Source organism: Carica papaya, chromosome 7 (genome assembly GCF_054855325.1).
Source record: "Carica papaya isolate Zhongbai chromosome 7, ASM5485532v1, whole genome shotgun sequence".
NCBI classification, from domain to species: domain Eukaryota; kingdom Viridiplantae; phylum Streptophyta; class Magnoliopsida; order Brassicales; family Caricaceae; genus Carica; species Carica papaya.
This window is the reverse complement of record NC_142315.1, coordinates 18,377,884-18,405,798: the sequence shown is the minus strand read 5'-3', so window position 1 is coordinate 18,405,798 and position 27,915 is coordinate 18,377,884. Positions and strand designations below refer to the sequence as shown.

The 27,915-nt window shown below is 34.5% G+C and overlaps 1 protein-coding gene across 2 annotated transcripts; it reads left to right on the top strand.

The window, feature by feature from the left end:
* Positions 1-37: 37 nt before the first annotated feature.
* Positions 38-27,138, top strand: LOC110816254 (golgin Putative 1). Of its 2 annotated transcripts, none has more exons than XM_088208416.1 (21): positions 38-378; positions 1,875-1,955; positions 10,260-10,309; positions 10,401-11,027; positions 11,136-11,198; positions 11,602-11,679; positions 11,787-11,990; positions 12,158-12,214; positions 12,342-12,416; positions 12,502-12,573; positions 13,521-13,583; positions 21,515-21,613; positions 22,597-22,674; positions 22,794-22,862; positions 23,524-23,571; positions 23,644-23,739; positions 23,857-23,933; positions 26,081-26,138; positions 26,222-26,320; positions 26,412-26,456; positions 26,605-27,138. In XM_088208416.1, the coding sequence occupies exons 1-21, from the start codon at positions 351-353 to the stop codon at positions 26,674-26,676; spliced, it is 2,139 nt and encodes a 712-aa protein (XP_088064542.1). In that variant the 5' UTR covers positions 38-350; the 3' UTR covers positions 26,677-27,138. The 2 variants fall into 2 exon arrangements, with proteins under 2 accessions (XP_088064542.1, XP_088064543.1); XM_088208417.1 differs by having other exon boundaries at positions 39-378; positions 26,093-26,138.
* The last annotated feature ends 777 nt before the right edge of the window (positions 27,139-27,915 follow it).

The window sequence follows — 27,915 nt, the reverse complement described above, 5'->3', positions numbered from 1 at the left end:
ATATTTATAATAATATAGGTTAGCTTGGCAATGCATTGACCGGTTTCTTCCGTTTTACTCCGTATCTTGTCTTAACTAACCACTGTTTGTCTTCAACATTCATACCCAAAATTTTATCACAGAGGAAGGAGTAGCCAAAATTTTCGTATAAACCGAAACAATTCCCATTGTTTTAGATTTCCATTTCGCTCCTCGGATCTTCATCTACATTGATCTCGCCATAAAATTATCTCATTTCATCTGGTGCTTCAGATTCCTTCTTCACGCCCTGATAATTTCATCCTCGGTGCATGGAAGCTCCATTTTCTCGTCCCTAGGGCATAGCACGGTATAATCAGGATTCTAAATCTATGGCTTCGTGGCTCAAAGCCGCTGAAGGTGCGTCTGGATCTCGCTGTCCTCTTTTGTTTCAGACTTTATTATTTCATATATTTTTTTTATTGCCTTGTTGAAGGTATGATCCTTTGGTTGAGTAGTGTAAACTGAATTGTGTTTCTACAGATTGGTTTATAATTTATGTTGGTTTTCAAAATTTTCTAATTTGCTGAGTTTATCAGGCAATTTTTTTTTTTTTCTTTTTTGGAGAACGACTAAGCTGGCTAGTTTATTGATAGGTTCGAGGTTCTGATTTATGCCTCATCACATTGTAATTAAGACTATAATATGGTTGAACTCACTTAGTATAGTTTCTTCTTGAGATTACGTAGTTGGGTTTGTCTTAAGCTGCCATTAATACAAAGGTTAATTTCTGTTGTAAGGGGAAGTTTAGGTTATTTCCGGATCATGCAATTAGGGAATATCTCATGGCTGATGGTCAGCTCCTCGAAAATTAGCATCAATTTTGGTTAATTAACATGAACACCTATGGCAGAATTACTACTTCATTATGTCTAATAAGATGAAGTGATGATTAACAACAGTGAACATGGTAGATGAATTAAAATTTTACGTTGCACTCTTGTTTCTTATTAGAAGTCTTAGCCTAAGCATCATGCACCTTATATTTGTCAAGAGCCTTTGGCTAATACTGCATTCCTTTCCACTGGGTGAGGTTCCTGATTGGGGTTGGATTCTCCGTTTCCAATGGGTCTAGCACACCCTACCCCCTCCCACTTCTCTTCCCCCTCCCCAAGAAAAAAGAAAAGAAATCATCTTATCTTTAATGTACTGATCTCTTATGGTGGTTTGTAATGGATAAGATGGTGGAGCATTGATTTTGGAAGATTAGAAATTAATTTGCTAACTTATAGATTTGGGATAAACCTAGATATCACCCTTAGGATTTCTTGCATATTATACCTAATGAATTCTTAAACATCACAGTTGAAGGCTTAATTTAACCAGAACATTAGAAAAATTCTCAAAAAGACTTATGAATGACTGGACTTATCTTAAAAGTGGGATTACAAAATATTTGTAAAGCTTTAATTGGAATCACAGAATCAAGAAGCCTGGATGTTGTCAACAATGACAGCCTATTGCAAGACACAAATTGCACATATGTTAAATTTTTCTCTCTGCCCCACGAAGTTTTTCTTTTTGGCACAAATTATTGGAACAAAATATTGTAAAGTCTCTTTATTTTGACTTGGTATCATAAGTTCATTTGCTGTTATGTTCATCAGCCCTTTGTGGATCTACTTCCTTTAGAATGCTGATTACAAAACAAAGCATCTCTTTGTGCTTCTTCATTTGTGTCTTCTGTTTATTTTCATATTCTGCAAAAGTACCCTAAATCAAATTGTTCATTGCCTTGTTGAATTTTACATGCTTAATTTCTTTACTTGGTCATTGTGATTTATAAGAATATAGATTAGCATTATATTTCTAAATATCTATTTTATAATTCTAAAGTTATTACTTCTGTCAATCAGATTTATTGGAAGTTGTAGATCGAAGGGCAAAGTTGGTTGTTGGGGAATTATCAGATGAGCAATCTGATTCTCAGTTGCCAGGTACCAATCGTGTATATCTTAGGCACCTCTGACATGAATATCTTAGGATGTGCTTGGATATTTTTATAATCATTAAACAATAAACCTTTCATGCATAGTTTACAGGCTTTCATGCAGAGCAAAAAGATAAATGATTGCAAAACAGGATGATATTATTTTGGAACAAATTTTCAATTAAAGAAGTTTTTTGTAATAATAATAGTTATTTTGTATTATTAAGTTATTTAGATTATTTAAGTTAGACATTGACATATTTTAGTTTCCTATTTATGTTGATCTTAAGAATTAGAGGATTAGAACCTTTTAGTTTTCATCTTTTATATTTTTTTTATTAATTGTAATTAATGCCCATATAAAGGTAAGTAGCTAAGGAAAAAAAAAGATGATGAATTTAGATGTTCTTTGTTAGGTTTTATTCCTACCTGTCTCTATGTTCGTTCTTTTGATTATTGTTTTTTGTAACCTAACTTATTTAGTCTATTTCTTCACATATTTCTGCATCTTGATCTTTAACTTATCTTTTTTCTTTTGTTTCTCATTTAAATTTTCTCTATTTCTGAATTATTTGCTGGACAAGTTAGTTTCACCATTACTTGTCTTGCACCAGTTGGTATTAGAGCCCAACTTTTATCCTTACCTTATGTTACGTTTACACTCTATAGAAAAAATATCCAGATTTTCCCACATCCAGCCAAAAGACAACCTAAAAAATAAGAATAAAAAAAGATCAGTCGACTGTGACATCCAAGATCTGATCACATGGCTCGGATGGTGAATGCGCTTTGACTTTTACTACTTTGTTTTTTATTGGTTCACCCTTATTTGGCTATACGGGTTCTCCTTCTGTTCAGACCAATTCTGAAAGTTATCCGACGTGTTCTACCCATTTTTTAGACTAGATTGGTTAGATTCGTCCCTCACAGTTACTTTCAGAGCAGGGTGACTTGAATTCAGCATGGAATCCAATAAACTTTTTAGTCTATTCATCATATACTCAACTTGATTATATACTTTACTTGATTATATATAATATACTGTACCAAGTTTTTGGTCCCTATAGATACATAGAGAGTATTGAGATAGGTCTACAATTTATTCATATCAAATATCAATTTATTGAAAATGCTGCCTATGCTAACAATTCTCTTGATGGTTCTTGCATATACAATAACTGATGGATGTTAAATATTGAGTATGAAATAGACTTATTCTTAGAAGTTAGGAAAACATAGGATGTTTTGCAAGAATTAAAGGCTTAGCTCTTTTTTTCAAAAGAAAAAAAGTAAAACTTTTAATGGTTTGGAGCATTCTGAAAATCAAACTTGGAACCTCTTGTGTCCAAAGCAAGAATCATACCACTAGGTTGCAGCTCAAGAAATAATGGTCTTTGTAGAAGTTGTTTTTATTCATGCTAATGATTTTGAGCAACTTTCTCCTTGTAAGAATTTTGTTCTACATCCTTTCAAGAATAAACTGGTTCCATCCATGGCAATTAGATTAAAGAGATTTTTATGGATCATTTCATTTGCCTCATTGATTTATGATCTTAAGCAACCTATGATTTTTGTTAATTTTCTATTTATCTATAGAAATTATCAGAAGCCTCGAACTTTCAAAGATTTTTAAGAGCATGTCCGAGCCATTTCTATGTTGATGCTTCACCACTTAGAAACTCGAGATTGAGTTTTCACTGAATGGGTAGAATGATCCAGAACTGATGATATTATTTTGGATCAAATTTTCAGTTAATCTTTTTGACAATTACTATTATTTTGTATTTCTAAGTTATTTATGTTATTTAGATTTATTAGGCATTGTAATGTCCGAGTTTTCTATTTATGTAGATCTTAAGTGTTATAGGAATTATAATCTTTTATATTTTGTCTTTTATATTTTTACTTATTAGTTGTAATTAATTTCTATGTAAAGGTAGTAGCTACCAAGAATAGATAATAGATGAAGATGATGTAAAAAATTCCTTGTAAGGGTTTTGCTCTCTGTTATTTCTCTTTGTATTCATATTTCAAAAGAAAAAAAGAAAGAAATTCTCTTCGTATTTTTTTTTATTATTGTTCTGTCTAACCTATCTCGGTTTTGTCTACTTATCCCTATATTTCTTTACTTTGATCTCTATTTTTTTTAAAGAAAAAGAGATGTTATCAAGGGCAACAAAAGATATACTACAATGTCATAGATAAGAAGTCCTCCTAGAGCCTTGTAATAATAGAGCTCTAATGCATAATACAACCAAACTCCACAAAGCTCGGTGTATTATTGCCTCCTGATTTTTATATAAAATGGAAATAGAAATATCAGTGAATTTTCCCGGGTCTTGGCTGATAAGGAAGCGAGAATATAGAGTGCTCCCACAAAACTTGAATCGGGGAGATAAGGTCTTAAAAAATCCCATTATCCAGTTCCAGCCATAGCTTCCAAAATCCTGCAAAAAATGCATCCTTCCATAGAGCTTTAGCTTTTTCCAGCACGCCTCTATCATAGATTCAAACTCATGAAGCTCTCCAAAGGAGGAGCAACCTGCATCAACTCAAACATGTCAAACAATCTCGTCCACAACTACCAAGCCACTTCACACTGGAGAAATAAATGATTATGAATCTCTGGTTTCCTGCAATTTATAATGCAAACAGCTGGTTTATTTTTTTCTTTAAAAAAAATGCAAACAGCTGGTGAAAGAGTACGATATGGTTCCAGCAATTCATCAATGTTGAACCTGTTAATAAATGCGGTCTAAGCAAACACCTTAACTTTAGAAGGAACTTTTGTTCACGAAAACACATTGGGGAAAGGAGTATGATAGCAATTAGGAGTATTTGTTATATGACCAAAGAGAGATTTACAAGTGTACAATCTCGGGGATTCTAAAGTCATATCCTGATGTTAGGTTGGTTGTAATGGTGAAAGGTCTCTAACAAGTTTAACAAAGTTATCATGTTGTTGCCCTCCCATTATGACTTGTAATGAAATGAAGATTCCAAGACAAAGAACCTTTATGTGGGACACAAAAATCAGAGATAAGGGCGTTGTGGTTTGAAGAAACATTAATAATTGAGATAAATGATTAGCAGGTGAACTTTCAGCAATCCAAAAATCCTCCTAGAACAGCACTCTTGAGCCATCTCTCATGTTGCCACAGGTTAGGGGAACGTATAGATCATGCGAACGGGGATGACCTTGCATGAATTTTGTTAGTAATGGAGTTACTCGCTGCAACATTCCATCCATTCTTGTGGCTAACATGAATATTTTTCATCGACCTGTGCCATAGAGAGCTAGGTTCCTGCAGATAATATTAAAGTCATTTTGGCAATGGAGACTACTTGGTTACTAGACTTCCAATGCCCAAGCCACCATTAGCTTTTGACTGTTAACGCACCTCACATCCTACCAAAATGATCTCTATGAGGAGAGTTTTCTGACAAACTGAATTAATGATTGGAAAAACCATTTCCTGGAATGTGAGGGGGATAAATGAGGATCAAAAGAGAGGGGTTATCAAAGGTTGCCTGAAGTGGTGGAAACCTGATTTAGTATGTTTTCAAGAGACTAAAATGGAGGAGATTAACAAAAAGTTGATTAATTCCTTGTGGAGGGACAAAAATGTTGATTGGGAGTATGTGCCAGCGAGGGGAGCTACTGGTGGTATTCTGGTTATGTGGGATTATGGGAAATTTATATGCAGGGGGGTGGAGAGGGGAAGGTTGTCGCTATCTTGTGTGTTAGAAAACAGAAGAGATGGTGAGAGTTGGGTATTTTCTGGCATTTATTGTAGAGGGAGTAGAGAGGAGAGGGATTGTCTTTGGGGGGAGTTGCTTAGTTGCAAAATAAAGTGGGGTGGTAGATGGATGATTCAAGGGGACTTTAATATGGTGTTACATATGAGTGAAAGGTCTGGTATGGGCACAAACTTGGGGGAGATTGGGGAGTTTAGGGAGATGGTGGATAGATTAGAGTTTGTGGATCTTCCACTTGGGGGAGGGAGGTGGACTTGGTCTAACGGGAGGGAGAACCCTTCATGGTCAAGAATTGACCGATTTTTAATCTCTAATAGTTTGTTATTGCAGCTTACAGGTTTGAGTCAAAAACTACTTAGTCGGCCAATTTCTGATCATTTCCCAATTTGTCTTGTCCCTAAAGGCATTTGGGGGCCTACTCCTTTCAGACTGGATAACAAGTGTTTAAGAGTTGAGAATTTTAGGGAGTTGGTGAAAAAATTTTGGTAGGAAATGGTGGTGGTGGGCACGAGTAGTTATGTGTTTGCTTCTAAATTGAAAGCTCTAAAAAATGAAATTAAGAGATGGGCGAGAGTGGAGGAGGGTAGGCTTGAAAGGATCTTGAATGATAATCTAATTGAGTTGGTTGATTGTGACAATATGGAGATGGGGGTATTTTGGGTGAGCATGGGAGGGTGAGGAGGGAGTTTTTGAGAAAGGAAATTGCTGTGGTTATGCATTTGGAGGCAATCTCATGGAGACAAAATGTTAGGGAGAGATGGCTTACAGAGGTGGATAGGAACACTAGGTACTTTCACTGCATGACAAATTCTCATAGAAATAATAATTATGCAGAAGAACAATGTTGTAATAGGGAGGTGTTTAGAGGAAATGGAGATACGAGGAAGATGACATCTTTGTTTTTTCAGCAACTATATACGGAAGATGAGTGGAGACGACCCAATCTTGATAATCTGCAATTTAAGATGCTGTGTGATAAAAGTAGAGTTGGGTTAGAAGAGCTGTTCACTGAAGAGGAAATAAAATGGTGTCTTGATGATTGTAATGGGGATAAGGCGGCTAGCCCGGATGGTTTTAGTATGAAATTCTACCAAGTCTTCTGGGATGTGATAAAGAAAGATGTGCTTGCTGTTTTCAATGATTTTCATAGGGTTGGGTCTTTTGTCAACTCTATAAATTCGACTTTCTTGATTCTTATTTCAAAGGTGGTGGGTGCGAAAGATATTAAAGAATTTACACCGATTAGCTTGGTGGGGAGTATCTACAAATTGATTTCAAAAGTTCTAGTAAAGAGACTCTCTAAGGTATTGGGTGAGGTGATTGGCGAGAAGCAAAATGCGTTTATGGAGGGTAGACAAATTCTTGATGCTGTGATGATTGCTTGTAAATTGGTGGATGAGTTGGTGGGGCAGAAAAAAGATGGTATTTTGTGTAAAATTGATATGGAAGAGGTGTATGATCGTATTTGTTGGGATTTTGTAGATTGTATGCTTAGAAGAATGGGTTTTGGGTGCAAATGGCTGACTTAGGTTATGAAATGTATTTCCACTACTTCTTTTGCGGTCATGGTTAATGGGGACCCTTCAAATTTCTTTAAAGCTTCTAGAGGGGTATGCCAAGGGAATCCGTTGTCGCCATTACTTTTTCTCACTGTTATGGAGGCTTTTAGTAGACTCATGGAGAAAGTGGGGGAGTTGAAATTATTGAATGGTGTGCCGTGGGAAGGGGGGAGGAAAGTGTCAAGATCTCTCATTTATTTTTCGCGGATGATGCCCTTATTTTTTGTGAACCTACTATCAATGCTATATTTCACTTGAGATGCATTCTTCTTTGTTTTCAAATGGTGTCCGGTTTCAAAATAAATATGAGAAAAACGGAAATGGTTAGAATCGGTGATAAGAGGGATGAGGAGAGATTGGCTTTAGCGTTGGGTTGTAAAACAACGACATTTCCTATTAAATATTTTGGTGTTCTTCTTGGGGCAAAATTTAAAGATAGAAAAACTTAGGAGCCTATTGTGGAGTGTTTCGAAAAAAGGTTAACGGGGTGGAAGAAGAATTTCCTCTCTAAAGGGGGTAGACTTACCTTGATTAAAAGTACGTTGGCCAATTTACCAATATATTTCCTCTCTATTTTAACCATTCCGGCTAGTACTGCAAAGAACCTTGAGAACATTCAATACAAATTTCTTTGGGGAGATGAGGAGGGGAATAGAAAATATCATTTAATTAGGTGGGAGGAGGTGAAGAAACCGATGAGGGAGGGGGGTCTTGGTTTAAGGTCCATTAGAGCACTCAGTGATGCTCTTCTTGGGAAGTGGTTATGGAGATATCTCATGGAGGAGGGGAGGCTGTGGAGGAGGGTTGTGCAAGCAAGGTGGGGAGACTGGCAAAAGGAGAGGGGTCGGAGGGGTAGATTCAAACCGCATGGGAGGAGTGTTTGGAAGACAATTAAGGATGACAGCCATGTATTCAAGGGCTGTGTGGGGTGGCAGCTTGGTAATGGTGAGGATATTAGTTTTTGGGAGGGTGACTGGGTGGGAAGTTTTAAACTTAAAGATTGTTTTGCCAGAATTTTTGATATTGCTAGTGATAAGGAGGCGAGGGTGAAGGACATGTATGAAAATGTGGGTGAAGGAAAGGCTTGGAATGTGAAAGTTACTAGAAACCTGTAAGATTGGGAAATCAATGACTATTGCAACCTGCTTGTGGTTTTTGGCAGCATGAAGGTGAAGGAAACAAAGGACAAAAGAGTTTGGAAGCCTGATGAGAAAAATAGTTTTTCTGTGAAATCGATGTACAATTTTCTAGGCACAAATGATAGAAAAATTATCATTTCAACACCTTTTAAACAGATTTGGAAAAATGAGCCCCTCCTAGGATGACTTTTTTTACTTGGGAAGCCGCTAAAGAATGCATTTTGACTATTGATATGCTGAAAAGAAGAGATAATTCCATAGTTAACAGATGCTATCTTTGCAAATCGTTTGAGGAGACATGCAACCATCTACTTTTGTGGTACCCGACGACCTATAGCATCTAGAATTCTGTCTTGGGTTTGCTGGGTTTAAGTTGGGTAATGGCTGAAAATGTAAGTAAAGAGTTGTGGGTTTGGACAAGTTATTGTAAGAAGAAAAAACATTTGTTCCTTATTCCACTAACTATTTTTTAGATTGTGTGGAAGGAAAGAAATGCGAGAGTTTTTGAGGGCATCGATATTAACATTACAAACATTAAACATAGATGGATTTATATTTTTGGTTTTATTTTGTTAGATCATGACATTAAAGATTGGGATGATTTTGGATGGGTCATAAACCACTTAATCGACTTGTAATTATGCTTTGTACGTGAGCGGTACCCCCTGAGTATTTTTGTGAATAATATTACTTCTCTTATATTTCAAAAAAATGATCCTCCCTTCTCTCAGCCCATAAAGACTTCTTAATTCCCACACACTTTTTCATCCACCCCCTAGGAATCCTAAACAAGTTAATTTTTCCTAATTTCCTCAGGCCCATCTTTATTCTCCTGTTTCTCTTCTAAATTTTCTCTATTTTTAGACTATCAATAAGACAAGTTAATGTAACCACTACTTGTCCTGTATCAATAAGAGGTACACGCATGGCTACTCACTATTTCTTTTCTTATGTCAATAAGGCCCTTAAATATTTCAAGTATTTAAAGACAGAGAATGGCTTGTATTTTCCTAGTGGCTATGCCTCTTTCTCAGTGTTATTTATCCTATATCGAAGACACAAGCTATGGATGAATGTTCTGTAAGGCTATTTGAAATTTCTTTGTTCTCAATTCAGAATCCATTTCTAATTCAATTTTCAGGGTCAAGATTCGGGAGAAAAAGAAAAAAAAATTCAACTGCTGTTAGCCTTATTTATCTCGATATTTACTAATTGTATTTTCGATTTCTACTTCTCTCCCTCTCTCTGTCTGCGGGAAGCAAACTGCATTTTCATATTTAATATTTTCTATCCGAAATAATTACATTTTCATTTCTAATATGTGTACATGCATTATTCATTTGGATATTATGGCTAAATAAATGAGAAGGTTTAATAAAAACCAAAGAAATGCGTGTGTACACTAAATAGAAGCAAGCAATTGAGTTAACCATAATTCCATCTTCTAGTGGATTATACAGAAGATATGTTATAATAGGCAAGGGAGGTAGGGGACATGCCATTGACAGAGATTTATTTTAAAACCACATTTCATCTTTAATTTTATCGATGAAATTGACATTATTGCAGCTCTAGTTTCTTTTGTTGAGTATAAGATAAACATGGAAAGACCCGAAATTGATTTAAGTACCTTTCCTTGCTCTATCTACAATAGAGGTATTTTCCCTCACGGAAAGGTGATCCTCACAATAATCACCATTCATGGGATTGAAGATCTCGGAATTTTGTTTAAAAACATGGATATCTCTGATTGCTGCGAGTTCTCAATAAACATCATCCCTCTTACTCTTTACTTTAAGTTAATGCATAGTCTTCTGCTTATTGTGTGTCTTCCTTCTCCTTTATTGGGTTAAGCCTCCAACGGTCGAGGATCTCAAGCCAGGAGGACAAAGTCAGGGACAAAGGTATTGAGTGTTAACATATTCAGGTGAAGTAAACATGTTCCTAGCAACTGCTGAAGTTGGGTGTTTTAACTTATATGTAGTTTGTTTGCAGGCCCAAAAGAGACTTTCTGCCCATGAATCTCCTGAAAAGAATGATTTTGCAAGGGAGCAAACTAGTAGCCAACCAGCCCAATCAGATGTAGCCCGTGATAAAGAAAGAGCTGCTCCTTCAGTAGAAAATAAGGGGGCCACTTCTACTGATTTTGTGTCTGGAACAGGCAATGGGCAGGAACAGAAAACTGATAAAGAGGCTCATAGCATTTCATCATCAGAAATGAAAGGAACTGACAGTGCTAAATGTGATGCTGAAAATGCACAAGCTATTGCAACTGTTACTGATTCGGATGTCACAATGTCCCACTTGAATGGTGACCTTCTCAATGAGGACAGTCGAACTGTTCATGTAGAAAATCCTCCTTTATCATTACCAGAGAAAGAAATTGAAGTTGTTGGTGAAGAGCATCCTATTGATTCTAGTCCGAGTACCAAATCAGGAGATGCAGATATTTTGAAGATTGACGAAGACAAATCAAACTCCATAATCACTGAATCTCCCAATAATGCTGAGGCTCAAGTGAGAGATACAAATGTTACCATTGACTCTCATATCAATCAAAAGAAGCAACAGGAGCACAAAGTTGATTCTCCTGCCCCGAAAATACAGGACCAACTTGAGGAGGTAAATTTTTTCTTGGATGGAAATATTATGTTTGAATTGCTCAATTGTAATGCCTAGTACATCGACAATCTATGAGTTTGGTCATAAATTCCTTTAGTCAATGTCCAGGCTCAACGGCTGCTGAAGACCACCGGTTCCATTGGCCAATCAAAAGAAGCAAGATTAGCTCGGGTACGTGCATGGAATTTACTAATGTTGCTTTGGGAGCTTTAGAATATTGAATAACGCTGTGTTCTTGAAGAGATAGCTATTGTTAGCAATGGAAGAATCACTATACATTTCTTCCTAGATCTGAATAATATTCATAAGAAGCTTTCTCATAAGCAAACATCATTTTCCCCAGTGATATCTTAACTTGATGTAAAGGGAAAGTTTCTTTTTCTTTGTCATGTTGTTGATCCATCATATTTCTTTTACTTGTCTGTGAAAAATTATTAAGTCTGAGCTGCTCTGAAACTAGGGCCCATCATAGAGTGCTTAGCATCGAACATCCCCCCTGTTTTCTGATAGTTCTGCTTATTTGTTGTTTTACATTCTTGGATGTTGTTGTAATATATCTGCCACAAAGATGCAGGTCTGTGCTGGACTTTCATCCCGCCTTCAAGAATACAAATCTGAAAATGCACAGTTGGAGGAGCTTCTCATTGCTGAGGTGAAATATAATTGCTATGTCTTGTTTTGCAGATTAGACTTATTTGACTGTGTTATTGATAGTATTGAAGAAGGCTCTATTAAACATTTAAAGTGCTACATTAACAGAGAGAGCTGACCAAATCATATGAGGCACATATTAAGCAGCTGCAGCAAGATCTATCTGCATCCAAAAATGAAATAACGAAAGTTGAGTCAAATATGGTTGAGGCTTTGGCTGCAAAGAACTCAGAAATTGAATCGCTTGTCAGTTCAATGGAAGCTCTCAAGAAACAAGCAGCTTTATCTGAAGGAAATCTCGCTTCATTGCAGGTTTAGTAAACTTAACATTTCAGTTTTAAAGACGGCTTTTTTATTAGTTTCCTGGTGTTTTACCCTGTCAGACATAAAATGTCTGCATGTGTCAGCAATTAATTCATGCTCTTGACATAAATTATAGATGAATCTGAGACTTGGTAACACCATTTGTTTTTCATCAGGCAAACATGGAATCCATTATGAGAAATAGGGAACTGACAGAGAAGAGGATGATGCAGGTAAAATCTCGCTCGTTTGTTTCATGTAGCATCTTACAGTTATATTCTTCACTATCCCTGCACATACCATATATATATATACATACACAACTTACAGACTGTAAAATTAGTTCTTTTTCTTTGTCAGGCTCTAAGAGAGGAGCTGGCATCTGCAGAGCGGAGAGCAGAAGAAGAGCGTGCAGCACATAATGCTACAAAAATGGTTTATACCTGAATAGTTCTTATGTATTTGTTTTTGTCGTTCATGTTCTTTGATTATGTGGTAACAATCTTACTGGGTAAGATAGGGTGCCATGGAGAGGGAAGTGGAATTGGAGCATAGAGCTGTTGAGGCATCCACAGCCCTTGCAAGGATCCAGGTAACATGAGGATTAGCTGTTTGTTATCCATGGCCTCAAAGAGTACATTACTTCTGTGCCAAAAGATTATTTTGCTAAAAGTTTGACTTATATGGTTGTAAAAGTAATTAAGGATGTTAGTCCATATGTAATTTAATTGTATCTTATTAATTTTAAGAGCCTTTCATACTCCTTTTCTAACTGACATGAATGAGTTCAAGTTGTGTACTATTCTAGTAAAATGCTGGAAGTTATACCATGTAAATGGTTTAATTCCTGAATCTTACCATTTGTATACTATTTTATTAAAAAACCATCTTTTACTACCACAAATATGTTTAACTGCTAATTTTCATTTACAAATACCTTTGGTTCAATTTTTCTTATGGGGTCACAGTTACTTCTTAAATTGAACATAATTTTTATGGGATGCCCATTCTGTAATAAATTAGGGGATTAACTTGCAAAAGATAGATATCTAATTTCAGGCAAATAACCATAAAATGAAAATATTGGTGGTCTTTTTTTTTATTGTTTTTTTTATCATGTGACTTAACTGAATTTGCAAGGCTCTTGGGTTCTTTCGGGAGGTCTCTTTTGTATATTGCAAAGGTTGCAAGTTTATGTTGATTTTCACATGGTTTCTCTTATTTTGTTCCTTTGTTGGCTAAAGAGGATCTTATCTCCACTTTCTACCTCTTTCTTCTTGTTATGTTTTTTTCTTTTTCATTAAAAATTCTTCACTTTCGCTTGATTTTGTTTTAACTAACTTATATAGCAGGATCTCTTTTTATCTTTGGTTCTATTTTAGAACTTCAGTATTGCCCACAGTTTGGAGTATCTACATGTCACTCCTAATTTGATAAAGCTGATGTAGTTTGTTACTTTCCAGTAATCATTGAGATACTGATTTGTTTGCTGTGCTTGTATATCAAATTGATTTGGTTTTGTTTTATTCCTGTATTCAGAGAATTGCAGATGAGAGGACCTCAAAGGTGGCAGAGCTTGAGCAGAAGGTGGCTCTGCTTGAGGTTGGTAGGCATGTGGATTTTTTTTTTGGCAAACAAAAGTGTCTCTGAAGTGTGGTTGTTATAATATACATGTTTCCTATATAGTTAATTTCTAGTCTAGATCTTTATCATATAGTTAAGTTTCCTTTCCTTCGTTTTCCTTTTTTTGTCTTAGGGATTCCTATAAATGTATATGTAATGTTTTTATCTAATCGTTTTAAAAAACTTTCTTGCGAATACATTATAAAAGTCACTAAGTTTTCTTCACAACATTATATTAGAGCTAGGTTAACAAAAATTAAAATTGAAATGTTGGTAGTAGGGGGGGGCATTTTGAAGGTGGTTTTGATGGACGCAATACATTGTGAAAGTACTCTCCTTGTGTAAAAGATGGCCATGCATGTGATCATTGTCAAGAATTGGTTAGTAGACCACCTCGAATAGCTGCTATTATTGCAAATACGTATGAACCGCAAGGCTTAACTTCTATAGCAAGTGAAGCTGATACTATGATGGTTTTTGAGAATGACTACTCCAAATTCATTTAGTTTCTTCCATTATCTTCTACACCTCTTAGAGTTACTTTGGCAAATGGGATAAATTTCCAATTGGTGGTATATGACCTATTTGCCTTACATCATCATCTCTTGCCTTAACCTTATGTTTTTTACATTGTTAGTTTTGTATTTGATCTTATATATGTCAATTGGTAAGCCAAATACTACGATTATTGAAAATTTGTGATCAAATTTTCTGTTTTCTAATTTTTTATTCATAATAGTTAATTTACAATAGTTGGATATATATAGAAGAAAATTAAAGAGAGTTTTAATAGAAAACTAAATACAAATCAGTCCCATAAAAGGAAAAGAATATTTAGTTATGGAATTTGACTATTGTTTTGCTTTATAGGGAGATTTCTCGGAATATAGTAATATGTATAGGAATTGAACTTCTACTAGAAGTCAGATTCCTACGCTCCCCCTCAAGCTGGTTTGAAGATGTTGAGCAAAGTAAGCTCGGAACTCAGTTATTTGAAAATCTTCCTAAGTAATGCATTGATGAAAATATTCGTAGTCTAGTGATTGAACGTATCACAAGAATGGTGCTCCTGACTATCTTAAATTTAACGAAGTGTTCATGAATCTCCACATGTTTAGTTTGATCGTGATGAATTGGGTTCATTGTTATGTTTATTATACATTGATTGTCACATGACACTTTTATAGGCTCTAAAGGAAGAATCTCAATTCATTCAATACCCTTTACAACCACCTTACTTCACAAATACCATATGTTAAAACTCTAAACTCAGCCTTAGTGCTATTCATTGATACCACGTCCTACTTATTGCTTCTCTAAGTAACTAGATTTTCCCAGATGTATGTACAGTATCCAGAGGTAGATTTTCTATTAGTTATAGAACCAATCTTGTTTGCATAAGTATATATTTCAATTTCTTGGCTTATGTTTTTCATGAAAAATAGTTTTTTTCCAACTACCATTTTTAGATACTTGAGAATGCAAAATATTGTCTTCATATGTTCTTTAATTGGGTTACTTATAAATTGACATACCACATTGACGACAAAACTGATACTTGGCCTGGTATATGAGAGAGAAATTAATTTATGCACTAAATATTGGTATCTTTATTTATCAACTAGAGTACTATCAATTCTACTTTTTAGTTTAATGCTAGATTCTGTTGTTGTGTTTGTAGGCTTGCATCAACATTTCAATTTCTTTTAGAAGATCTAACACATATTTTATGAGAAACTAAGATTCTTGTAATTGACTTAGCAATTTCCATTCCTAAGAAGTGTTTGGGATTTCTTAAGTTTTTAATATCAAATTCTTTAGTTAAAACATTTTTTAGTTGAGTATCTCTTTTGTGTCATCTTCTGTAATTATTATATCATCTACATGACTCTTTTTTCTGAAGGATTATGCTTAACAAATATAATGTAATATGTTTGTTATTGATTATATTCAAACCTCTTTATTATCTTAGTGAATTTTTAAATTATACTCTTTGAGATTGTTTAAGTCCGCAAAGAAACTTTTTGAGTTTATAGACTTTTCTGTTAGTGATTTAACTTTTAAAGTTAGATGGTATTTTTATATAGACTTATTCTCTATTTCTCCATTATGAAAAATATTGTTCACATCTAGTTAGAATAATGGCTAATCTAGATTGATAAGTAAAGACATTAATATTCGGACTGTGTTAAGCTTTGTGCTGGTGCAAGTGTTTCTTGATAATCAATTTCATCGGATTGAGTAAAATCTTTGGCTATTAATTGAGATTTGAACCTGTTGATGTTACCATCAGCATTATGTTAGATTGTGAACACTCATTTACAACCGATTGGGTGTTTCCCAAGTGGTAGTTCTGTTATTTCCCAAGACTCATTCTTTTCTAAAGCTTGGATTTCCTCCCTATGCAGTTTTTCATTTGGATACTCTCATTGTTCCATATATCGTCCTTAGTATCTATATTTTGTCAATATTGCTAACAAATGTATGATTATAACAGACCTTTGTATGAAACAAAATTATGAATTGAATGATCAGTGCATACTCTTTTTTATTTTAATAGAGCAATAGGTTTATCATCATACAAATTATCAAAAGAGAGATCTGAACTTGGATTACCTGAAATATTCAAGGATGATGGATTTCAATCCAAATTGGATTCATGACTCTGATAAGGTAATTGTAGCTCTTTCTTTTCTTGGTTCTTGTGTCTTCTGGTGTACACATAAAGTTCAGGTTTGTAGTGTAGTGAGTAGGTTCAGGTTCAGGTGTCTTATTTCGATCTATGTGTTCTGAAAATTGGATAGGTTTAATTGGAGGATGATGAAGATATTCAATAGTAGAGTCCTAAATTGAAAATTTTGTGTATTATTCTCTCCCTGAATACCAATTTTGTAGTATGGTTGGTTTTCATGTAATGTAACATTCATTGAGTGATAGAACTTTTGGGTGACTGATGAATAACACTTATATCCTTTTTGGTTTGAGGAATATCCGACAAAGATGCATTTTATTGATTTGGGATCTAGTTTGCTTCTATAATAGTTGTGTATGTGAATAAAGGTTGAACAACCGAAGACTTTGATAGTTATGGTAGATAAAAGTCAAGTGGTAGGAAAATGTTGGAGCATAACTTGGTAGAGTGTTTGAAACTCAAGGACTTGGAAATGCATTCTATTGATAAGGTAAGATGCATTTAGAACAATATTTCTCCATAAAAAATTTGGGACTCGAGGTATGAATGTGAGAGATTAAACAACTTTCAAGAGATGTCTATTCTTCTTTCTGACTATCCTATTTTGTTGAGGAATATCAATACATGAATTTTGATGAACAATCCCCTCTTCTTCAAGATACATACCCAACTCTTTTTGTCTGTCCCAATACTTATATTTTTGTCTGGAATTGAGCTTAGATCATGTTGAATTTCTGTATATATGGTTAATTTTTTATTTTTTCCTTTTATGAGGAATACATATAAAGTTTGGATATATAAAGTTTAGGTGTCCTGATCGATAATGTGATAACATAGTTGTACTAAAGATTGTCTTGAGACTTCATATATGCTGCATTATAGGATTGTCTCTTGTAATATCCATTATCCTTAAAAGAGAAAGAACCTATACTACACCTTAGCATTGTTAATTATCCTTCTCGAATTCAAATACTGAAATTCATGTAAGTTTGAAAAAAGATTAGCAATATAGCTATGATATTGGGTAAGTCTACTTACTGAGTAACAAGTTGCAATCTAGATTAGATTGACTCCATTGAGTTCAAGTTCCCTTATTGGCAAATTCAGAATTAAATGCCCCTCCTATCGTGACCTTCTTTATTTGGGAGGTTGTGCGAGATTCCATTCTCACTATTGACAAGCTAATGAGGAGAGGCAAGATTATGGTGAACGACTATTATTTTTATAGGAGGTTTAAGGAGACCTGTAGTCATATTGCTTGGTGTCCAATTGCGTATAACTTTTGGACCATGGGTTATGGGTTCCTTGGGATTAGTTGGGTTATGCCTGGTATGGTAAAGGATGAGATATGTGTTTGGAATGGTATTTGTGGTGGGAAAAGTATGTGGTACTCATTCCTCTTGTTATTTTTTGGGGTTTTATGGAAAGAAAGAAACACGATGATTTTTAAAGGAAGTGAGGAGGATATTAATAGGGTTAAAAACAAGTGATTGCAGACCCCGAGTTTTTAGTTATGGATCATTTTCTATATTTTCTAGAGGATTTTAGGTTCCTTTTTGACGTTTTGATTGATATGTAAATAATTTTCAACATGTGTTGGCAACTTCTTGGTGCTTATACTTAGTGACGTTTACCATTTTTTTACTTTTTTAAAAAATTATTCTTTTTAAGGTTAATTCCTTTGTGATGGAATTCTCACATTTTCAGCTACTCTTGAATGAGATCTATATGCTATTTTTATCGTGAGATTCTCATTACATGGATTATATTTTTGAAACAATATTTTATTTCTCGTCATCTGGTCGGATACTCTTGAATTAATGATACAAGTATCTTGACCTCCAAAAATGGTATTAAAAGCACTAAATGAATTACTTTTTTGGTTTGTTATTGATGGAGTTTTGATATAGTAATAATTTTTAGAGGGTTTCTATCTGCTCTTTGCTGATGAGCATGATTCCTTAATGGAGACAACTTCATTAATAAAGACATGATTTCTCTCTCTTTGTTTGCAACTGATTTTGTGGTCTTCAAATCAGGTAATTTTTCATGAATATTTTTCAGCAATCGTTTTGAGTATGATATGATTTTCTGCAACGATCACACCAAGGCTTTCGTTTTCTTTGCCTGTTGTCTAACTTGGGATGAGTGCCTCGGACAACCAAAGTAGAGTTTGGCTCAATAGTAGAGCATGTGAAATCTATCTGTCAATATTACTCTTTTTCTACTTTCTCCTCTTTTTACTTCGAAAAATACCTCATGGATATTAGGTAATGGTTTCATTCCGAGTATTTTTCATCGGATTTCATGTCAATTTTTGTTCGATCTAATGAAAAATTTGAAAATTCTTTTTCTTTTCAAAATTTCTCTGTCATTATGCATCATCTGGACAACTCAATGCAAGTTTCTTAAATATATCGAGTCGTTGCCAATGACAAATGAGCATACTATAGTGTTGGTTTATGGATAGATCTCCTTGTCGCAGGTTATGGAGGCTAAATTCAGTGATAAAAATTTCTAATGTGTTTTTTTTTGCTCGAAGTAGAATTTCTTAATTGCTCTCTAGATTTTGTATACTGTCTGGTATAATAAGAAATTCTCACTGTTATCATTTTCACGGAGTTAATTAGCCACGACATGAACAAATTATTCTCAGCCTTTTAAGTTCGAAATTTTGAATCTTTAGCACTCGGTTGGGTGACTTCTCCGGTAAGATATTCCTCTCCTTCCGCAAATAAACATCTTGACTGATTGAGACCATTGAATGTAGTTACTCTATTTAGCATGTGGTTGGTGATTGGAGTTTGAGTGACTTTTGATTTAGGTTGTTTGATGGAAATAATTCCATTAGACTGAGGTGTGACTTCAAAGAAGTCACTGATTCTTGTCATGATCATTCCGTATTTGGTCATCGGTAAGAAAAGGAATTTTTTTTTGTTTTTTAGGGTTATGAGATCTTGCTCTGGTACCATAAAAGTTTGTAAGTAAATTTTATATTTTCTGAATTTTATTCATGATACTTAATTTACAATAACTGAATATATATAAAAAAAAAATTAAAAAGAATTTTAGTAGAAAAATAAATACAAATCAGTCTCATGAAAGGAAAAGAACTTTGAGTTATGGAAGTCTATTATAATTCTACTTTATAGGAAGATTTTTCTAAAGATACCAATGTGTATATCAATTGGACATCTATAAGAAGTCGGATTCCTACAATTATGGTGTTTGTTTCTTGCCCAATTCTGTTACTATTCATTTTACAAAAGATGTGGCATAGGATTGGCAAAGAATGTGAATTCAAGGGCTTATACTATCTCCACTCTTCCTCTCTAACATGTTCTGCAGCAATCTCACTCTCTAAATTCATTGTCATTTAGGTCATTTGTTTTTAGAGAAATTAAAAGAGCTAGTTCCTAACTTGGCATATTATCAAATCTTGGATGTGAGATTGATCAGATTGAGAAACATCACCATGTTCCCTTTATTTATCGTGTTAATAGAGGAGTTCGGGCTTTCATGTTGGTTCACTTAGATGTAGGATTGCAATCCTACACTTATTGGTCTAAGTTAGGTTTTGGTTCTTTTTTGTCTTCTTGTTGATTTTTCAAGAATGATATGCTTCATTTAATGAAAAACCGTTCAGACTTATTATCCACATCTTGCTGATTCTGTTATGAAATCCAAACTCAATTTCATATATCAGTATGTATTTTCAGAAGTAACAATTCAAAATGATATTTTTCAAAGCCATTGATGAAAATAATTGCTCAGTGTGGGATGATCTATCAGTCCTTTTGTGCAGACACTACTTAACGACATGGCATCAGTAAGTGGAAAAGTCTAGTAATGACATGAACGTGCCAGTATGTTGTTCTTAATGTATATCATCTTCTTTCCTTCAAGGCTAGGTTCTCCATAACGTGTTGTTGGTTGTGTTTGTTTTTCATCAAGTATAATCTGGTGGTCATAAGTTAGATTTGGAAGCTCTTAAAGTTATTTTCCTTGGGTGCTCTCATTCTCGGAAAGGCTATTAACGTAAGCCTAAGCAACAATAATTTTAGAAAGACTATCAATGTCGTAAGCCTGAACAACATCAGTTCTTTACATGTGTTGATTCCATTTGTTCTTGTGTCTACTCCTTTCTTCACTGAGTCGCTTATTATGATTGATCTATATTATTTTCTTCCTTTACTGTCTTTTGTTCTAAATGAGATGTATCTATTGTCACTTAAGTTTCAAATTCTAATCCTGCTAGTCGTTCAGGTTATCCCAATTTGTAGGATTAGAATGCCCTCAAGTCTATTGTGTATTAATCATCCCTTTATCCTCTATTAAGGGTTGAACCCGTTTTCCTGAGCTTGGTTTGGAAAGTTAGTGAAGTTGTGATAGAGTTTGGTTTATGTTCAAGTCAAGTTGGTAGTCTGTTTTCTGTTGTCATTCTCTAGCTAGAAAATCATGCATTATTGTGTAGGTTGATGATATTGTAATTACAAGTGAAGATAGTAAGTGTTGACTATCGCCATTCTATGAATATTTTGTTACAACTCCAGAATCACTACTTTAATTTTATGTTACTAATATCTCTCCCATTAAGGTGTAGATATTTCTTTTACTATCACAATTCTATGAATGTTTGGTTATTAACTCCAGAATCACTACTTCCAATTTATGTTATTAGTATCTCTCCTGTTACTTCGTAGATATTTCTTTTTCATTCTTGTAATAACTTATGTTATTAGTTGCTCCTTCTATGTAGGTTCTTCTTCTTTTTCTTCTTCTTCTTCTAGTATCTCTCCCATGAAGGTGTTGATATTTCTTTTTAATTCTTGTAATAATTTATGTTATTAGTAGCTCCTACTTTGAATAAGCTGTTTTCATGAGAATGAAATATATTGAGCTTGATTGTCATTTTATTTGTGAAAAGCTTTTACAAATTGTGTTTTGGACTATATGAAGTAAACAAACCAACTAGCTAAGTCCTTTGAAGGAGCTCATCTGATATTCATTTGTAACAAGTTTTTGTTCATATGATTTACATGCTCGAGCTTGAGAGTGAGTGGTTCAATATGATACATATTTCCTTCCTTGTCTTCTTGCCATAGAGATTAGTATAAGTACAGTAAGTTTTCTCTGATACATAATGAGTCAATATTTTTCCTGCACCAACAGTAAATACTTCAAAACTTTATAAAAATTTAGCACTATATGCTATCAGGTTGAATGTGCATCTTTAAATCAAGAATTGCAAGATATGGAAGCCCGTGCTCGACGTGGACAGAAGAAGTCTACAGAAGAAGCAAACCAAATAATTCAGGTAAATAATACATTTCTATGATACTGACACTTTTGGCTGCATTACTTTTCAGGTAAGAACAGACTGTTTAATTTCCTTCCTTGCATTGGTAGTCTCTTATGAATCCGTCATATTTCTAAAATCTAATAATTTGAAGTGTTTTGATATAAATAATACAATTGGATCATTCTTGAGCTTTAGAATAATTGTAACTGAATTATTTCACTTGATTTTTGTATGGACTTATGGAGGGCCTACATCCCTTTCTTGGAACAGTACTATGTTTTGGTACCATATTAAATAATTAGTTGACTTATCAATTGTCCTAAAAACTAAACTGATAGATAATTGTCTAATCTTATTATTTATATTCTAACATAAAAAAGTTTGTGGCTGCATGTTGTGAAGTTTGCTTTCTCGCTTTCTGTTAATTTTTTTTTGTTTATAGAAGAATAGATGGTTGTTTCTGAGACATTTAATTGTTTGTCAAAATTATTAGAGATTGAACTTTTGGAATGAGTGAAGGGGTGCAAAAATCAAATCCATGGTTTTGTCATGAGCAGTCCAATAGCACAAAAAAAAATTGCCTTCTCTGAGTTTTCATTCGTTTTTTCTGACATTTTATCCAGAAAGATTCTGGCATATTTTCTGTTATCTTTCATCGTCAAGTGAGTGATGAGCAGTGAAATTTCATGGTGTACAAAAAGAATCAAAGGCATAGGTTTAAATTTGTTGGTGGCAGATAGCTAATTATCTGTCCTTCTCACGATTGCAATTAATGGACTCTTTCATTACAAACTCTAGGAGCCTTGTCTTTTTGGGGTATGAGTATCTCATGCCTAATTGACACTTCTTCATATGCTGTTTAAACTTGCCACATGTTGAGGCCAATCACCTATAAATTTTAATAGTGCTAAAGTTATTAGTTATTGACTTACAGGTGGTCTAGTTTTGTGGACAAAATCTTTTCAACATTACTAATTTTCAGTGTCATCTCTCATCAGATACAGGCTTGGCAGGAAGAAGTAGAGCGTGCCCGCCAAGGTCAAAGAGATGCTGAAAGCAAACTTTCTTTATTAGAGGCAAGTCTAAATTTAGTTTATCATCATAATCATTTTATATTATCTGTGTTGTACAATTGGTTAGTTTATAGCTTGTTTTGTAATTTCTGCTAATGATTCTAAAATTTGTTTGATTGCAGGCTGAAATGCAAAAGATAAGAGTTGAAATGGCTGCAATGAAGAGGGATGCTGAGCACTACTCACGTCAGGTGATGTCTCTGATTTAGCTGGTCTTTTTCCTTATTAAATGGATGCAAATGGTCTGTGTGTGGATTAAAAGGCACCAATATCCAAGGAGGGATACGGAGTTTTTTATTCTGTAGCTGAGATCACTTAAAACGTTCTGCATGATCATAAACATGGGGAGATTCTATGCATGCTAAATGAAAATTTTAAAGCTTGTTGTAGGAGTAACTTAAACTATCTACTCCTCTTTTGATAAAGTTATACTTCTTTTGTGTTGTTCCAGAATAATTTTAACTTGAAAATTTATGCTACTTTCCTTTGTGGTGGTTGTGGATTTCAAGTATGTTTGATTTCATGAGGCTAAAAATCCCCTAGAAACTTAGCTTATATTAGTTCTGATAATGGATGCGAGCTATTGCCAAGAGGGCCTACCATGTTATATATGTAAAGATCTGCAGGAAACAAAGAAATTAACTGTGTAATTATCCCTTGAAACATTAAATGAACATATAACTGAATACTAAGGTTGCCATACAGAAAGATAAAATAAATCTAAGACATTAATGTTTTGTATGAAAAATTTTCAGAGCTAGAAGATCTAGTCTGCTGTGTCCTTGTATATTATTCAGTGTTGGGTTTATGCAATTGATCCCACTGCTTAATAATTTTAGCTGCTTCTGTCAGGAGCATATGGAGCTAGAGAAACGCTATCGTGAACTGACTGATTTATTGGTAAAGTGAGCTCATCCACACTTGTAGACGTAGTAAAACCCTGTGCTAATTCATGTAGCTACCATGGCGCAGTACTACAAGCAAACACAACTAGAAGCCATGGCTAGTGAAAAAGCTGCAGCAGAGTTTCAATTGGAGAAGGAAGTAAAGCGTCTTCAAGAAGCACAGGTGCATAGTTAGATCTTATTTGCTGATTGATTAAAAGTGCTTTTATTTCTTTGTTTTATAGTCCTAGATCCTGTAATCGAAAATGTATATTTTGGCAATTTCTATTATGTTTAACAGGTAGAGGTGGAAAGAAGTAGAGTTTCCAGGCGTGCGTCATCATCATGGGAAGAGGACACTGAAATTAAGGCACTCGAGTATGTTTTCTTTTTTTGTTTTTGATAGAAGAAGAAACTTCATTGAGCACAGAGGGAAAACATATACAAAAGTGAAGAATAAGACATCTTCCTAAGCATGTCAAACTACTATAGTAATCAAACAAATATAAGAGAGATTCATAAAACATCAAACAAACATGTGGGCTCTTAAGGGCCAAAGATAATATTCTCCCAATTCAATTGGTGGTCAGAAGTAGCTATATCATAGTTGTACCAGTGTCTTGGCTCGTAATATTACCAAGAAAGTTGTTCTCTCTCATGGCTCATAGAAGGAGATATACTGATCCTTGAAAGTTTTCCGATTCCTTGTAAGCCATAAGATCCATAGACATGAGAAAATTGTCCATTGCCACAGTAGTTCCGCTTCCTTTCTCACCCCATTCCTCTTTGTGTATGCACCTAGGAAGCTCCCAAGGAGTGACCCACTTGACACCGAACAAGCTAAACACGTCCAAATCTTCTAAACTATCTTGCAATGTAATAAATAAATGGGAGTGTCTCTCTCCTCATTTATAATACGTGGCATAGATATCTGGAGATAGCGCGTGGCAAGGACAAAGAACTTGTAGCATCTCGTCCATGTTGATCCTCTAATGCACGGCTATCCATATAAACACCTTTTCTTGTGACAGAATTAGCGCTTTTGAAAATACCTAGGCAATATGAAGTTGGCTACAGGGATGATTTTTAACGAGGAAATCAAAAAAGGACTTTAAAAGTTTATAATCATGGCGGTTCCAATGACCAAATTCTAGTGTCAGGCTGAGATGATAGTTGAATCAGTTCTAACCGGCCCAATAGATTTTTTATTTCAGGGGTCTCCCTGTCCAATAAGTTGTGGGTGATATAGACATTTCAGGCTCCATTGCCCTCACTATCGAAAATTAATCCAAAATTTGGGGTATTATGTTTGGATGATAGGTTAAACAACTGAGAAAATTGTGTGGCTAAGGAAGTGTCGAAGTCATTTAGCCAATAAGGATAAGTTCTTAGATCTAAGATTCCCAATTTCCAATCTTCCCGAACTCTTTGACTAACAACACACCGTCCAACTAACTAAACAGTCCCAATCTTCATTCCCCATTCATGTCCATAGAAATCTCCTCATGTATCCCTCCAATCTCTCTACTACCTTGTGGTGGGTATTCTAAATAAGGACAAAAAATAAGTGGTATCGTAGATAGGCATGCCTGGATCAAGATAACCCTACCTCCTACCGAAAATATCTCTCTCTCACTCTCTAACTCTATAACCTCTTGGCAACCCTATTCTCCACCCACTCCTAAAAGGATTTGCTCCTTCGGTTGTCCCCCCAGAAGGAACTCCGAAATATATCGAAGGCCAATAAACTCTAGTTCATTCTATCAACTTTGCTAGTCTCGATACAGTTTCATTCTCCACATTAAGTCCGGTGGGGCTGCTTTCCCTCAAGTTGATTTCAATCCTGAGATATGGTACACAAATACTTGGATAAGAGTGAGTGTATTCCTAATTGACATATCATCATGTTACAAGACCACAATTGTATCATCAGCAAACTGTAGGTGCAAAAACCTCTATCGTATCCTTCCCAACCACTTTATATCTCTCTCAATTGCTCTAGTCAATATCCTACTCAGTACATCAACCACTAGGTAAAGAGGAAGAGACAAAGGTGTCCCCAGAATACTAAAATACCAATCAAGTTCTCAGAATCCTCATTTGTATGAAGAGAACGACCCTTCTTCAAATAATCTAGGATCTGGAGCCAAACATCCTTCATCCTATCAAAAGATGTAACAAGTACATACATGTTTGTTTGAATTTAATAAGGTTGTCAAATTGGTTAAGAAAAAAAGACAGACCTAGAATGTTAATAATCTGAAATGACCAGAGTTTTACATGTAGTTAAGATAAATTTTTTTTCCTTTGAATACAAGACTTCAGCTTCATATTGATTTTAGAAAATATCATGACATTATCTGCTGATGTTGTGGTTAGTCTGCCAAAAATTTGCAAACTAGCCACAAATAATTTCTGAAATCGGTGCTTAAAAATGTTATTCAGTATAATTGATTGCTGGGTCCGGAGAGATGCACCTTGCATGCAATCTTTCCCTGTGATTTTTTTTTAATTTTCTTGTGAAGTAATTCTTGCAGGCCTCTTCCCTTGCATCATCGTCACATGGTTGGGGCAAGCATACAGGTAAGAGTTAGATTTTTATCACGTAACAAATCTTGTCTTCCTTTCTTTTGTTTTGAGTTTGCTTTTCTTTCTGCCTAATGCAGTTGCAGAAGGCAGCAAAATTACTGGACTCAGGGGCTGTCAGGGCAACTAGATTTCTTTGGCAGTATCCAACAGCTCGAGTTATCCTGCTTTTCTATCTCGTGAGCAATTGGTCTCATTTTGCTTATGATGGCTTTTATTAAAAAGGTTTATGTGAAAGCAAATTATCATACGCTAAAAACTGATATGCAGGTGTTCGTGCATCTTTTCTTGATGTATTTGTTGCATCGCCTTCAGGTATGATTATCTGACCATTTATGCCACTGCAGTACGGATTTAATTGTTAGTTGTCCATTACTGAATAAAACAATTATGTTCAATGACATGGGTGTGCCTGTCTTATAATTATGAATGCACACATACTCTACCTTTTTTTTGTGTGTAGGAACAAGCGGACAATTTTGCTGCTAGAGAAGTTGCGGAATCTATGGGACTTTCAAACCCTAAATTACCATGATTTGAGAGCTGCTCCAGGCTGGAAGTTAATACGAGGAATTCTTGAAATGCCTGATTTCATGTGTGCAAGGGTATTAACTTTTCTTGCTACAAGCACAGAATGAATTGAGATTGCTCCATACTTCACAAGGAATAAAAGTTATCATACAGCAACAGGGATTTCATCCTGTGCATCATTCAATATAAAAGCATATGATAATTTAGTTGGTTCATAGAAACTGGTACAGGATGAAGAAGCAAACTAGACCCAAGTGTGGCAGTTAAACGTACAGATTGCATCTAGACATACAAATGCTGATATAGAGCACTGTTTAAATCACTTTGTGATCTACTTGTTATAACCTTTTGACACGACATAATTCGAATTGGTTAACGATCCGAACTTCACTTGTGCATTGTGAATGATAAAATTCTTTCATTTGATGTGGCAACAATATATTGCATGTAATGCTTCTTGACTTCAGTCGGTGAATGTGAGCATACTGCTTGTATGCAACGCCAAAAGCTTTCTAATGCCTTTCATTGTGGCAATTGAACCAGCAGAATCAGAGAATTAAACTTGCGACAAAATGGGAAGCATTTCTTATCAAGAATCTAATTGTAATTGCAAACGGGCAATTTTGCATGATCTTGAAATTTTTGAAGCACTTGTATTATGTACCACGCACTGGAGTAAAGAAATCTACACATACATGAAAAGAAAGTGAAACGTAGTCCTTCACAAAATGGCATGTGACAATTCCTCTTCTCTTAACCTCACCAACTTTTTGCTACAAAAAGAACGGTCATTGTAGTTTTGTTGATGACTCTGGAACTTAATTGTTCTGTTTGGTCATAAATTCAATTGAAAATCAAATTATATGATTAGGTAATAATAATGTCATTTTCTTATGACATTCTTATAATATGACAATTCCATGCATATTCGGTAGAATTGGAGAGGAACTTGGATAAAATAAATAATTTTTAAAAAAATTATATTCTTAATAAAAATTATAAATAGAAAAGAAGAAAATATCAAAGAAAAATTAGAGCTTTACAATAACTAAACCTTAATTGAATGATTATGTTCATTGTTCTGTAAGATATTATAATTTTGAGTCAGTTTCTTATGTGTATTATGATTTAAGAATTATTTATATTTTGTTATAAATTTATGTTAATTAAAAAAATGTATTATGATTTTAAGTCAAGCTCTCATATTTATTTTTTTAAAAAAATATTTTTATTGTATATAATT